This window comes from Marmota marmota, unplaced genomic scaffold (genome assembly GCF_001458135.2).
Source record: "Marmota marmota marmota unplaced genomic scaffold, marMar, whole genome shotgun sequence".
Lineage (NCBI taxonomy): Eukaryota > Metazoa > Chordata > Mammalia > Rodentia > Sciuridae > Marmota > Marmota marmota.
The window spans coordinates 18,191,128-18,206,146 of NW_026000048.1; the positions used below are offsets into that span (position 1 = coordinate 18,191,128).

Genomic DNA, 15,019 nt, shown 5'->3' on the forward strand with positions numbered 1-15,019 from the left:
CAGGGCTCAGCCTCTTATTTAAGAGCTCTGTCAGGATGCCTTTATGTTGCCTGCACATACTAATATATCCTTGTTTTGTACTCCATGCAATTTAGTTTCTGGAAAATCTGCCTCAATTTAACAATTCCCTTGGATATTACCTCCCACAAATTCTAAGCTAACAAGGGGAAACACCAAAGAAGATGCACGTTCATATCTAAATGCCATTCTTAACTTAGATAGCCCTTATAACATTTCCAGCCAATCCATCGCTCTGAAAAGTCTAGTTTCCACCCCATTTACTTTCTGTGTTTGAGAGATGACATAATTAAGCAGAATCAGCTCAAGTCAAGACCGAACAGCATACGCATGTGATAAATTGAGTCTACGGCTATAATGAAATAAAAGAAGAAAAGATCTTTTGAACAAAAGGGAGAGAAATGATCTAATCTTGAGATATATTTTATTGCCCGTTGCTTTTAAATAAGCACATTTAGGACCCAAATAAACAAAAATCCCAGTACTAACACCCTGAGCATTCTTCAGTACTGTTCTGGAAGTAAAGGAGGTTGAAAAAACTGAGATGGTTTCAAAAGATAGCTATTTACACAGTCAGAACAGCTACAAAATGCAGTTCACATTTTGACATTTTCCTTCCTTCCTTCTATCCTCCCTCCATCCCTCCCTCTCTTTTGGTGTTGGGGATGAACTCAGGGTGTCCTACATGAGGAGAATTTTCTCTACCACAGATCTGGACACCAAGCAACATGATTTTCTAACATCATGAACAGTTGTCCAAAATAACACATACATTTTAATTCTACAACATATAAACTAGACTAGATAGGTAAGAATGATTTAAGAGGGGAGGATACATGTCACATGTCTTTTCTGGTAGGTCTAACTTCACTCAAACTTTCATTTACTTAAATTTATACTTATTATTTCATTTTCCTTTAATCTCTCAAACAGTCTTAAACTAGTTAAATACACAATAGCCCAAAGTTGATTTTCTTCTCATCAACTTATTTTAAATAAATAAATAAACATAGAAAATCATAGACCTATCAATCAAATAATCTGTCACTGTTATAGTTATTAGTTGATAAAAAAACTATCTCTGCTCAACCCAGCCAACTATCTCAAAGAATCCAAAAGTGCCCATTCTTGCCTGAGCTATTCAATTCCTACTCACCTATATTTATTAGTTCAAGGGTAATGGAGATAGCCAAACCCAATAGGAGTTATAAACTACACAGTATAATTAACAAGCAGCAATTAGCTAAGTGATTTTTTTTTTTTTTTGGTCCAGTTACATCTGCCTGAGATCAATTTTCTTATAATTTACCCTCACAGAAGGCTCACACTTTGCAATTACCCTTCTTCTACATACTGGGGATTTGTTGGATCCTGTGGACAACGACAAAAGCGTCAGACAGCCCCACTTTCACAGGATGATTGGTTGAACTTATCTGTGTGACCAAGACAGGAATCTGGAAAAGAAAAAGCAGATTACTTGTGTTAGACCTGAATTTCCTTTAGGCATTCGGAGTGGGATCATCTTGCTCCACGCACAAAATTGGGTGACAGAGATGAGGGAGTAGAGGAGGAGCAGGAAACACAGAAGACAGATATATGATGCCTCAAGGTAACATCAATTTAGAGACATTTGATGAGTTAGAGACAAGAGAGTTCCTAGACCTAGAGATGGTTGCTTGAGATGGAAAACCATAGATTTTCAACCAATTTAACTGATTCTCCATGCTACAAACTTACCACACAAAGAGTTAAACCATGAAAGCATTTGGTGTTGGCTATAATGTCAAGAATAGAGATTCTTCTCTTACTAATTGTTTTCCTAATTGATTTTATTTCATGTTTATTTTCATGTAGTTTAAACTAAGATCTTACTTACACGTGGAGTTCTAGACTTAAAACCTAGAACAAATGATGTAAGTACACTACTGAATATATACTAAAGAATATCATCATTGATTACCGTATTATAGAAGTCCCATATGATACATTATTGACTTAAATCGTTAAGTTTAGTGAATGTGGATGGATGTTGAGTTTCTCCAGTCTTGTTGAAACACTTAGGAAAAACTAAGTGAGACATCTCAAGGTCACATTACCTAAATTTGAATCATTAAGAGAATCAAAAGTCTGAATATGACATACACTTCATTTGAAAAGTTAGGAAACACTGATCATATACCAAAAATGATGCAATAGTTAATAAATGATACATCCTTGTGGAGCCTATTTCCTAGATGAAGAGAAGATTCCACTGAAAATAGGATTACTCTCTTTACTACCAATTTTATAGAAATAAAAATGGTAATAAAACCATCTTCAATAAGTAAACGGACAAGAGAGAAAATCTGAAGAATAAATGCACCATTTTTTTATGTTGCAAAAGCAGATTGTGGGCCATCTGTGGGTAATTCATCAAAGAACATGTTTGATCAGCCATTGTCCTACAAGCCATCATCAACAGCATAGCACCAGGAAGGAAGGGAGCTGAGTTGGAAGACAGATATAATAAAGACCACATTGCTCATTTCACCCGGTGATATCATGAAATTGCAAAAGGGAGATTTGACAAATTAAGAAGAAATTTTACTGCTTCTGAAATGTGTGGAATTATTTTGAAATAAATTAATGGAAAATAATAGTTTCCCTGTTTGTACTATTTCGATCCATCCTCTCTTTAAAAATGGTAAAGTATCATAAATTTCATCTCAGTATCCCCAGTTTCAATCAACATCCAGAAATATTCTGATATTTGCACGACAGAAACATACAAAACAAAATCAACCAAAGATTTATGTCCCTAAAAGTCCGTGTGCTAAACCAAAGCCTGATATACTTTATGTAGTCGCTTACTAAACCACACTCAACCTTAATAGATGTACTCTCCCTCTTAATGGTTATTCCTATAGTTTGGATAAGGAACATCCACCCAAAGTCCATGTGTTAAAGGCTGGGTTTCCAGGGTGACAATATTGAGAGGTGTTAGAACCTTTAGGACATAGGGCCTAATGGAGATCCTCAGGTCATTTGGTGCCTTCCATCCAAGGAAATTGTGGGACTCTGACTCTTCTTCCCTTTTACATCCTCATTGATGAGCTAGGTAATCTGGCTGTACCACATGCTCCTCCCCATTGCCATCTGGCATTCCCTTTAGAGGCCCAAAGCAATGAGTCCATCTTATCTTGGACTGGAAACTCCAAACTGTGTTGCAAAATAAACCTATTTTTAAAGTTAATTATTTCAGATATTTTGTTACAGTAACAGAAAACTGATGAACAGAGGTATTAGATTGTTACAGATTCAGGAGTGCTGATATAAATTTAACTTATATTTATAAGTCAGACTCTCATTTAAGGAAGAAAAGACAAAAGGATAGAAAGGCATACATAAAAAAAAATCCCAAGTTATATTTTATTCATCCTAATAAAACAAAGTCATTCAATGGTTAGGATACTGTTCCTGAATGCCTGCTCAGAAGCAAGTATGAAAGCTTTGTTACTGGTATTTATCACTGGCTTTCATTCTCCAGCACTACGACTGTAGTTTTCCTTTGCAAGCTACAGAATACTTTACCAGATTACTCTGCAATAATTTGTTGTATTTCCTTTTATCCAATTTTCATAACAGAATTTGGGCTTATATTAGCATCACTTGAAAAACACTATTATGCTGTTATGAATGCCATGTGTCTACCCCAGACCTTATTTTTCAGATCCTATTTCTTTGCTCCTATAACCTTCCCAGCACTGTGTCCTCCCTTCAGATTAGGCATTCCACCTTTTTACCTCTCTTCATCTTTCATTCTGATTTTGTTTTCTCCCTCTCTTTCCTTCCTTTCACCCCCTTCCTTTGTATTTAGTCTCCACGTCCAACCCTCTTCTCCAGTGCTTTTATTCTGGGGTGGATTGATTACACGGATGGCCTCAATCCAGACTCTTTTCTAACTTTGCAATGTTCTCTCCCTCTGACTCGATGCTCAGTCATATGGCAAAAGAAGACAACCACAAACATGAAGCAAAAAAGAAGCTTGAAAAGTGCTTGCAAATTTCTATTTCCTCTCTTGGAAACTTGCCACAGCTAGGGAAGGTACCCTGCTGCTCAGCTGAATGCATGGGAGAGACACAGGAAGGAAACCTTTCTTTCCAATAGGGAGCACCTTTGACCAGCCAGCTCCCAGAATATCCACCAGTAAACGGCTGGCACTCAAAGGTCCAGTAAAGATCAGTGTAACTACCAACCTAATCCATAGGTATCTTATGGGAAATAAGAAATGGAGTTGGGGTAAGCCGCTACATGGGAGGATGAGTTGTTACATAGCAATACTGACCAATACATTCTTTGCTAAAGATCAAGTAGCGAATACAAATTCCTGTGGGTGTTTCTGCATAAGTTGATGTGGCATTCTTCCTCCTAGTTTTCTTGGAATCAGATAAATCTCTCTCTATGTGCAGTGAAACTGGAAAGATAGGAATGTTCCAGTGGAAAAGTTTCATTTTCTATACCCACCCCCATATTTTTCTACATTTCTTTTATCATCTAGTTTATTCTTTGGTCTGTGAATTATAGAAGCTAAGAATGATATGTATAAGTAAACTAGATGAAGATTTATTTAACCTGAGGAAAATCCATTCAAAACCCAACTTGATAGCCTTAAGGTGTACTTAATGTTCTATCACTGAAAATTATCTGATGAATTGACTAACCCTCTAGGAAGATCACTGTAGACAACTGTAAGACTCTTTTAATCCTCAAACTGTTATTTCCCTCTACTGAATGATTTTGATGTTTTGAAGTTTCAATAAGTAAGTTGTTAACAATGATCCAAACAAAAACTATAAGGAAAGATATTCTGGCCATCTATAAAAAGGGCAGAAATAGGTAGAAACCATCATTTGTAGTTAAGGGGTACATTCTAAATTGCTACCAATTTTGAAAATTTACATGTTTACGAGCCAATGACTTCTAAATACCAATTCTGACACACCACTCTCCTCTAATATTTAAAGGTCTCAATTCTGAGTCTTAATATGAGAGTACAGAGTAGAAAAAATGAGAATAATGTCGACTACAAAGAAATTATTTCCCCCCAAAAGACATATATACTGTTCATGCTGCTTGATTAAATAGGAAAAATTTATTCATTCATCAGATATTAATTCAACAGATATCCTTATTTTGGACACTGTAGTTACAGCAGAGAATAAAACAAAGATCTTGCTTTCAGAAAGTTCTAGGGTAAAGTAGATATTAAAACAAGTAATTATAAAAAAAATAAAGTATGTGACAAGGTGCTTAGTACTATGAAGTCAACTGAGTGGAGAGTTAAGGATGGGAATATTTATTGGAAAGGACAGTCACTAAGGATCCCTCTAATAAAGTGACTTTCCAGAAGAAACTCAAAAGAAATAAGAGTCTGCCTTGTGGTTACTCAGGGAACCACTCTGGGTAGAGGCACCAGCACATGTGAAGGGCTTGTCTGAATTGCTTTGGGTGTGCTTTGGGAATTGAAATGTCATCTCCATGGATGGGGCAAAAGTAGTAACCAAGTATGTTAAAAAAGGTAGGAGATAGTGGGGCGGATCATAAGGGGTATGTATTCCTTGCAAGCCATGGCATAGGATTTTATTCCAAAAAATACAGGAAGTTTTGGAGAGGTTTAAGTAGAGGAAAGGAATTGCTTCAGGTTTAAAAAAAAATACTAGCTTTTTGTGATCAAGACTGTAGGGGAAAAATGGAGTCAGAAAAACTAGTTAGGAGTGTATCATAGTTGTCCAGGTAGGACATGGGTGGCTTGGACTACACTATTGTAATAAAAGAGGCAAAAGAGACAGAAAGCTGAATTTTGAATGAATTGTTTAGGTACTTATGAATTTAATAAGGCCAGTGAAGTAAAAAGGAGGGTAGAGGGTATTATCAAGAAAAGTGTATGTTTCATCAGGAATGCTGTGTTGTCCAGCTTCAGGGGACTCATTCACCTCAGTCCAACAGAAGAAAATCCTTTGGGTGTGCATAGAGCAACTCAAGCAGCTCTAGAGAGCAGAACCAAAGTGTACAGAGGTGGAGAGAGGACCAGGAGAAGGGTGCAGAAGGACCATCACTTTATGGCAATATGAGTGACTTCAAATGTATTTCTTTAAAATTTCAGAGAGTTCACTAGTAAGAGACTAGGGTTTCTAAAACTCTCAATTTTTGTCCTGATTAAATATTAAAATGAATATACACAAGGAGCTCTCAATTCCTTCCATTTGCCTAGAAACTGCCCAAGCCTTTTATGAAATGATTACATCTCAGGTTTTTAAAAGGAGAAAAAACCCCAAAACTCTTTTTGCCCATTGAGTTAATACTTAATATTGTCAAAGGTCAGTGATGGGCAACACCAGGATTCTGCAGAGGTTTCCTACAAAAGCTCTCTGGCCTCTCCCTGCCTGACATTCTCATATCTTCCTTACTCTACCTTCTTGGGTTGTATTCTTTTTACTTTAAAATACCTATGAATGACAAGTAATCTGGACGAGTTCCGAGGGAGCAAGGCAGAAGAGCCTGTAGGTTTGCCTGTCAGTATAAATTAGAGACTAGTAGGATGAATTAGGAGAACTATTAAAAGCCACATTTAAAATATACCCTTTTGTACACTCATGCATACATTGCTGGTGGGACTGCAAATTGGTGCAAGCACTCTGGAAATCAGTATGGATATTCCTCAGAAAACTTAGACCATTTGACCCAGTTATTTCACTTCTTGGTATATACCCAAAGTACTTAAAATCAGCATACTAAAGTGGCACAGCCACATCCATGGTTACAGTAGCTCAATTCACAGTAGCTAACCTATGCAACCAACCTAGGTGCCCTACAACAGATGAATGGATAAAGAAAATGTGGTATATATACACATTGAAATATTACTCAGACATAAAAAAGAATGACTTCATGATTTTGCTGGTAAACGGATGAATCTGGAGACTATTATACTAAACAAAATAAGCCAATCTCCCAAAACCAAAGGTGGAAAGTTCTCGCTGATATTTGGATGCTAATTTACAACAAGGTGGGAAGGGGTAGAATAGAAGTATAGTAGATTAGACAAGGAGGAATGGAAGGAAGGGATAGGGGAAAGGAATAGGAAAGACAGTGGAATAAATCTCACATAACTTTCCTACATACAGATATGAATACACTACAGTGAATCTCTACATCATGTATAACCACAGACTGGGAGCCAAATTAAAATAACATGTGCTCCATGTCTGTATACATAAGTTAAATTATATTCTACTGTCATGTACAACTAAAAAGAACACAAAAAATATAAAAATGAGCCATTTCATGACTAATATCAATGAAGCAATTGTGTATGAGATGTGTATTTGTGTGTGTGCATGTATGTGTGTGCACGCAAATAAACTGTTAAGAATTGCAGCCAGTATTGGGCAAAAATGAGTTCAAGAATGGGGTGTGCCATATTGTCATGATCATCCATTCCACAGAGGACTCTGTATTTACAAGGATATGAAGTACCAAAGTCAGTGCATCCCTGCTAAAAAAGATGTGAAAGTACTAAAAATCTAAAAAGTTTGATTAAGGGGAGCTCAATTTTTAATCTTTTCTACATACAAATTTATATTCACCCTCAAAATGTCTGCTGAGTCAGCTAAACTGCAGATGCCAGTAAGCCAATAGGAAATAATAAAAACTGCACTATGGAAGTTTTTTCTTTCTTTGAAACATCTTCATTATCTTTGAATGCTTATGGTAGTTGCCCTTTTATGAATAGAACAAAGCTAAATTTTCACTGGGCCTCTGTATGATGAGAATTATAAATTTTGGAGATCTGGTTTTATAATGACACTCATTCTACAACACAGACAGTGTTGTTGCTAGTCAAAATATGCTTCTGTGTTGACTTACAGAAGCATTCATAAATTCCTTTCTCAAAACATTTTATTATTTTTTTCGATTTTATAAGTTACAGATAAGGTTATTATTTGGCATAAATTTTCTACAAATGATATATTGGAGCAAAGTAAACAGAGAAGCCAGAAGGGGTTACAATGGCTAGACAAAATTAAAGCAGGAAAAGATAATTAAAAGAGTAAACAACAGCAGGGCAGACTACCCTGCCCTTTGGAAGAAGAAGCTTCAGCAACAAGAGCTGCTCTCTCCTGCATACTGCAGTATCATTCCCCAGGACACAGGGGCCAACACAACCCCTAGAACATGAGCTTTTATGTCTGCCTCTCAAACAGGGAGATAACAGCATGAGCTTAAATAAGAGGTAATGGAATTTTATTTTCTTCTGTCCTCTGCTCTGCCCAGCAAACCTCGCCAAAACATTCATTTGTTTCCATTATGGGCCCTGTTATCTATCTAATGGGCAGCACAGTATCTCAGCAAGAGCTTGATTGTATAGTATCTGTTCCAAAGGGTGAATCATATGCCTAGTGGAATTTAACTGGAAAAGAATTATTCTAAACCAATTTTTGGTCACTTGGTAATCAGCAATATGTCATTTAGTTGCTTAACATTAACAACAACCACAAGGAAACTCAGGGAAAAATCAAAGCTTTCTAATTTATCCACTCTTCCCTGCATTTAACCCTTAACTTCCTAACTCATATTCCTTAAATGTCTGGCTTCTGCATTATTCAGTACAGAATCTGATATTAAAAGTCAAGCTATCTTCAGTTATTAACAAAACAGCACATAAAGGCAAAAAACATTAATGCTGAGTTGCCAACAAACTACTTGGTATTTATTTATTTTTTCTGTAGTGCTGTGGATTGAACCCAGTGCCTCACACAAGCACATGAAATTGATAAGTCAAATGCGCCCCTGTATGCAAAGGACTCTAAACATCATCTCTACACAAAATAGTGGGGCCTTGGAATAAGAAAGAAGAAAATGGTGGAGGAGAAATTAGATAAGCACATTCTAAATACATTTTTTCAGCCACATTTTGTCATATAGAAATCCAAGCTAAGTGCTTCAAGGGCTTCGGATGACTGAAGGAAAAATGTCTACATTTTTATTTAGCATCTTGTAATACTTAAATGTTAGTGACATATTTATTTTCCAAATGGGTATACACACACACACACACAAACAATATAGAAACATGCACAATCAGGATGAGCTCCAATGCAAAGATTACTCACTACTGAATGGAAAAACTAGAGTTTGAGCTTCATGCAGGAAAGGACAGGGAAGCGGTGTCCACCAACCCAAGCAACTTGGCTCAAAACAGAAAAACCCATGGTGGGGACTTCTCCTGGGATAACAGATAGATAAGGGAGCTTGCCTACACATGGCCTGGAAATAAACACTGAAGGGAAAGAAAGAAGGCTGAGAAAACTCTACACCCTAGGATTGGGGTAGACCCATGGAGTGCTGATCAGGCCTTTAACCCCAGGGACAAAGGGGCTCTCTGGTTATGGAACATCAGGGCAGGAAGACTGGATATAGCTGTATGATCAGCAGAATACTCACTCCATGAAATAAACCTCTCAATACAGAGTTATGAAAACTTGTGCTGTAAATGGGTAATAATGAGTGTAAGGCATTCCACTATTGCCATGCATGTAAAATATGAGAGAGAGAGAGAGAGAGAGAGAGAGAGAGAGAGAGAGAGAGAGAGAGAGAGAGAAAGTGAGGTTTGAAAAGACAAAGTAAAGAAAAAGTACCCAGAAAGATATCACATAAATTCCCAAGGGTCCACATAGCCAGTTAATGGCAGAATCACCACTACAATAGATTTTCTATTCCTAAAATTATTTTCTCTAGGACATTGATTTTTCTACCTTGCAACTTTATTTATTTACTTATTTTTTATTCACAATATTTATTATTGGAACATAATGAAGGAACAACCATTCAATTTGTCATTTTTTTACTATAGAAAGTAAATTGAAAAATTAACATGTCAGAAGCTTTTATATGTGTCATACCTAAAAATAAAATACATCCAAACATGCAAATGAATCAGATCCTAAGTAAAGGTATGTAGGTAAAATTTTAATATTTCACATATTTAATACAGGGAAGTTCTATAACATAAAACCATCAGTGTCTGCCATTTCCTTAGAATTATTTAAGAGTTTTTGTTAGAGTTTGGATCTCAATGTCCTCCAGAGGCTTGTGTGTTGAATGATTTTTATCCAATGCAGCAATGTTCAGAGGTAGGATTTTTAGGAAGTAATTTAGATCATGATGGCTTTGACTTCATCAGTGGATTAATCCATTTGATAAATAAATAATGTGAATAGATGATTGGGAAGTGGTAAAAATAGTAAGAGGTAGAACCTAGCTGGAGGAAGTAGGTCAATGGAGATATGCCCTGGAAGGGTGTATTTTGCTCCTGGTCCATTCCTTCCCCACCCCCATGTCTCTCCCCTGGCCCTCTCTCCTCTCTCTTTCTTTTTCTCATGTTCTTCTGTCATGATCCATGATGATCTGCCTCACCACAGGCCCATAGCAATACAGCCAGCCCCAATCATGGACTAAAACCTCTAAAACGGTGAACTAAAATAGATCTTTCCTCTTTTCAAGTTCTTTATGTCAGGTACTTCATCATAAGGATGGAAAGATGATTAACATATTTTTTAAATCAGCTTTTGTAATATGTTTGTAATATATATGTGTGTAAGTGTATACACATATATAAAACTTTTTCTATTCGCAAGTTTGTAAAGTTTCTTGGATAATATTTCTATTCACACATTTGTAAAGTTTCTTTGGTACTGGGGATTGAAACCAGTAGGTGCTTAACCACTGAGCTACATCCCTAGACCTTTTTATTTTTTATTTTGAGAGAAGATCATGCTAAGTCGTTTTTGGCCTTGCTAAATTGATGTGTCCTTGAACCTTTGTTACTCATGCCTGAACCTCCCTAGCGTTGTAGGTACTTCACTGCACCAGGCTGCTTCTTTCAATTTTTTTAAAATAAAAATTAATAAGATAAATGCTTTGGAAGGCAAATCACTTTTACCTTACTCCCAAGTTGCAAATTCAGTATGATAATGACCACCCAAGACATATGGCTGTGGGTAACCCAATGAGAGAACCAGTATATACATAAGTACACACACACACACACACACACACAACATATTATATTCACACATGTCAAACATTCTCACTTATACAGCAATAGTCATAGAAGATGAGTTATTTTATACCTAAATGACGGTGGTCTCACTATTCATTTTTGGCCTCTCTTACTCTCTTGAATTTCTTTTTCTCACAAATTCTGCAAGTTCAGCAAGTATTCATCTTTTAATTCTTTCAAGCTGATAACCACGAATGAGGGTCATGACAGTTTAAATAAGAGAAATAGTCTTCAAAGAAATTTTTAAAATGTGTTAAGGACCCCATTGAAACCTGCAACAAATTGGTAATGGTGATTTATTAACAATATACTCTCCCACAGAAGCAGTAAATGTTACACTGAGGAACATTAGTTTTAAGTACTTAAATGGTAGAATAGATTAAAAAGTGATTTTACTTAATAAATAGTAAAGTTCCTCTCTATTGACCTCCTATAGAATTTGCAGTTGAAGTAGAGGGTAAAGTATTCACAAAGAAAATGGCCAGAATAAGGTGACTCCCACACTGGGCATTTGTTCTATATGGTTTTCTTCTGTCACCTTACATGGATCACATGACTTTATTTTTTAATTAGATTATTCTAAATTAATGACCATTCTTGTTCTTCACATGAGCCGGTATAAGAAAAATAACCAAATTCGCACTACACACAAAAAGAATTACATCCTTTCCTAGTCTGCATCTAGAGTAACAGAAAATTCCAGATGTGTCAGGTGAAGAGAGATGAAGCAGGTCAGAGGAAGTGTAGCTTGAAAACTGTGATGGTGTGCTGTGATAGGCAGCACCAAGGACTGGAAAGAATTTGACTTCAAATCTCTAATGTTTTGGGAATAAAAAAATTTTCCTTGTATCATCAATAGATCAGGAATTTCAGTTCAAATCCATTGTAATCATCACTATTCAACAGCAGTTAAAATAATATAAAGATTCTGGGTTCTAGGGTCATACTTAGTTATTAACAGATTAGGAAATGTGAATTTGAGTTTCCAAATTCTACTTTCTTAGAAAATGAGCTATTTCTTTTAACACAGGTACAGCTTCTTCTTTTCTTTCTCTTTTGGTACTGGGGATTGAAACAGGTGGGTGCTTTCCCACTGAGCTGCATCCTCCGCCCTTTTTATTTTTTATTTTGAGAGAAGGTCTTGCTAAGTTGTTTTGGGCCTTGCTAATTGCTGAGTCTGTCCTTGAATTTATGTTACTCATGCCTGAACCTCCCAAGTCACTGGGATTATAGGTGGGCTCCACTGCAACAGGCTGCTTCTTTCCATTTTTTTAAAATTAAAAATTAATAAGATAAATGCTTTAGAAGGCAAATCACTCTTACCTTACTCCCAAGTTGCTAATTCAGTATGATAATGACCACCCAAGAAAGATGGCTGTAGAAAACCAAATGAGAGAACCAGTTCATTCACAGAGAAAAAGAGTTTCAGGGAAGCATGCAGGTATAGGGGTCAGACTTATAGGCTCTGGAGTTTTATTTTTTCAGTTGATCTTTGTTCACTAATTATAGGGAAGCTATTTAGTCTTTCTGGGTATTTCAGTTTTCTTCTCTGTAAATGACAAGTAGCTACCTCTTGATTTTCATAAGATTGTGAGATCAAGTTTAAGCAGAGTTCAGTGCCTGGGGTATAGGAAGTGCTACAAAAATGCTAGTTTTTAAGTTTTTAAAACAAGCTCGGAGATTGTTATTAAAAGTGAATTGGCAGATGAAGTTGCATAACACCATTTCTACAACTTAGATCGAGCAAGAAAGATGGACAAAATAAGAAAAGTTGAAGACATAAGGTGGTTAACAAAGAGCAAGGACTCAAAATGTCAAGAGCATTGAGAAGGGAAACTAACTACAGAAGCAAAACAAACATCACCCATCAAAGGCATTTTCCCAGTAATAAGGAAGACTTAGAGACCAAGAAGGTAACTGGAACTTCAGCCTGACTTCAGGATCTGAGGAAAGATTAGGCATTCAAGGCCATTCAGGTGAAAGCTCCATCAATACTCAGGCCTTTGGTATAAATCCCTAAAGGACTACACTCTAAGAGTGAGGGCTAATCAGAAGTGTACTATCTTCACAAGGACAGATGCTCAACATGGCGTGAGCTTAGCCCTTCACTGATAAAATTAATCTGTCCTATGCTAACTGGAAACAAACAAGCAAAACAATAAATCCTTTCTAGAGAAAGAAAATAGGATCTGCAACTTCAAGAGCATCTCTCTAGCATCTTGTAAATGATGTCCAAAAATACTTAGCACACAAAGAGATCAACGAATGAAAGTGCAGAGGGGGAAAAATAAGAAAATGGATAATAGAAACAGATTCACAGGAAATCCAGATATTAATCAGTCACAAACTTTAAGAGAACTGTTATTAATATATTCAAGGAAATAGAGGACAACATTTTCGATTTCATCAGGTGATTAAATCCACAATTTAATTGGTAAAAGACACAAATGGATATAATAAAATTGAAAGAAAGGGTAAACTACAGTGAAAAGTTGGTAAATTTGAAAGAAATGAAAATGTAAAGGTATCTTTCTTTCTGATGAAGACTTTAGACTTCATCCTAAGTAATTATATCTTTAAAAATTAACTAAAATAAATGGCTGTCTTACAATAAGTGTCTATAACTTAAGATAGGATTTCAAATATTTGGTTGAATAAAATAAAGCTATAATCTGGAAGAAATGACTTAATTATTTAAAGGAGTTCATGCTTACATTACACCTCTCACCATAGGTTCACAGAGGACAGTTGGATGTTGGTGAAGGAACACAGTGGTGACACCTCCCTATCTCAATCCCATCACAAGTCAGATGATATCAGGAGTAAAAAATGCCTTTTCTAATTCCTTGATCACTCTTTAGTCTGCACTGTGAAAAACAATCATGTTGGGAAAATAACTACATTAGGAGCATGGCCCAATTGGAGGTCATTTGGTTACTGTGGGGCTGGCAAGCTGAGAGTTACTAAACGAAAAATAATTAAATGCTGGATGAAATCATCTGAGAGCAGTGAAAGATAAATTTGTTTTAATAAATTTATCTCATAAATTGCAAATTTTAATCTATAGTTTAACCAAATCCTGTATTTTTTGTGTCTTGTGTAATAATTTTTCTTCTCACACAAAAGATAATACCATTGAACAAAGCTGACATTGGCTTGCAAGGAGCAATTTATTATAAAAAGGAATCACACTTACTTTGCTCTTTCTAATTTCAGTTCTGTAATTTTAGCCTGGACAGGAACACAAAATATTACTTCTTATATTATGTTCCTTCAATTTGGTCCGCTTGACAAATTAAGTAGGAATACCTCTATTGAGTATACTTGTATTTGTGGAATATTATGGGGTCTAGTCAAAAGACTATTAAACAGAAAACATTGAGAAATACCTATTAGAAAACAAAAACAAGGCTCTGATTTGTGAGTTGATACACATAATCTCCTTGGGAGAGAACAAAAGTTGAGATGCCTTGGGATCACTGAATTAAGGCTTTTCCTCCTGGGTTTGACCTTAACTTGTTCTGTGACCTCAAACATGTCATTTAATGGCTCTGCCTCAGCTTGCTTAGCTATAAAATAATCATGTGTAACCTAATTCCATATTAAGCCACAAACATTTGTTGAACACCCTGTATGTGCTGGTGCTTTTAGAACACATTAAGAACACTAAGACTATAAGGATTGTGGATCAAACGGACACTGTAATCTATGTGTAAGCACTTTGTAAAGGATAATAAATCACACAAAGTATTATGTAATGCTAACACATGATTCTAAACATTTTTCTAAAAGTTTAAGAACATCTGGCTCTCACCACAAATGCAAAGAAACTGTGACCTTGACAAACATGACAAATAAAAATTCAGCTAAATAAAATGTATTGTTAAGTTATTGGGGGGG

The 15,019-nt window shown here is 36.0% G+C and overlaps 1 protein-coding gene across 1 annotated transcript in view; it reads right to left on the reverse strand.

Annotated features, from left to right (window-relative positions):
• Nucleotides 1-15,019, reverse strand: part of Plxdc2 (plexin domain containing 2) — a 433,048-nt gene that overhangs the window by 99,010 nt on the left and 319,019 nt on the right. Inside the window, exon 7 of the mRNA XM_048812745.1 lies at nucleotides 1,373-1,472. Coding sequence (XP_048668702.1) covers nucleotides 1,373-1,472 — 100 coding nt within the window. The remainder of the gene's footprint in view (nucleotides 1-1,372; nucleotides 1,473-15,019) is intronic.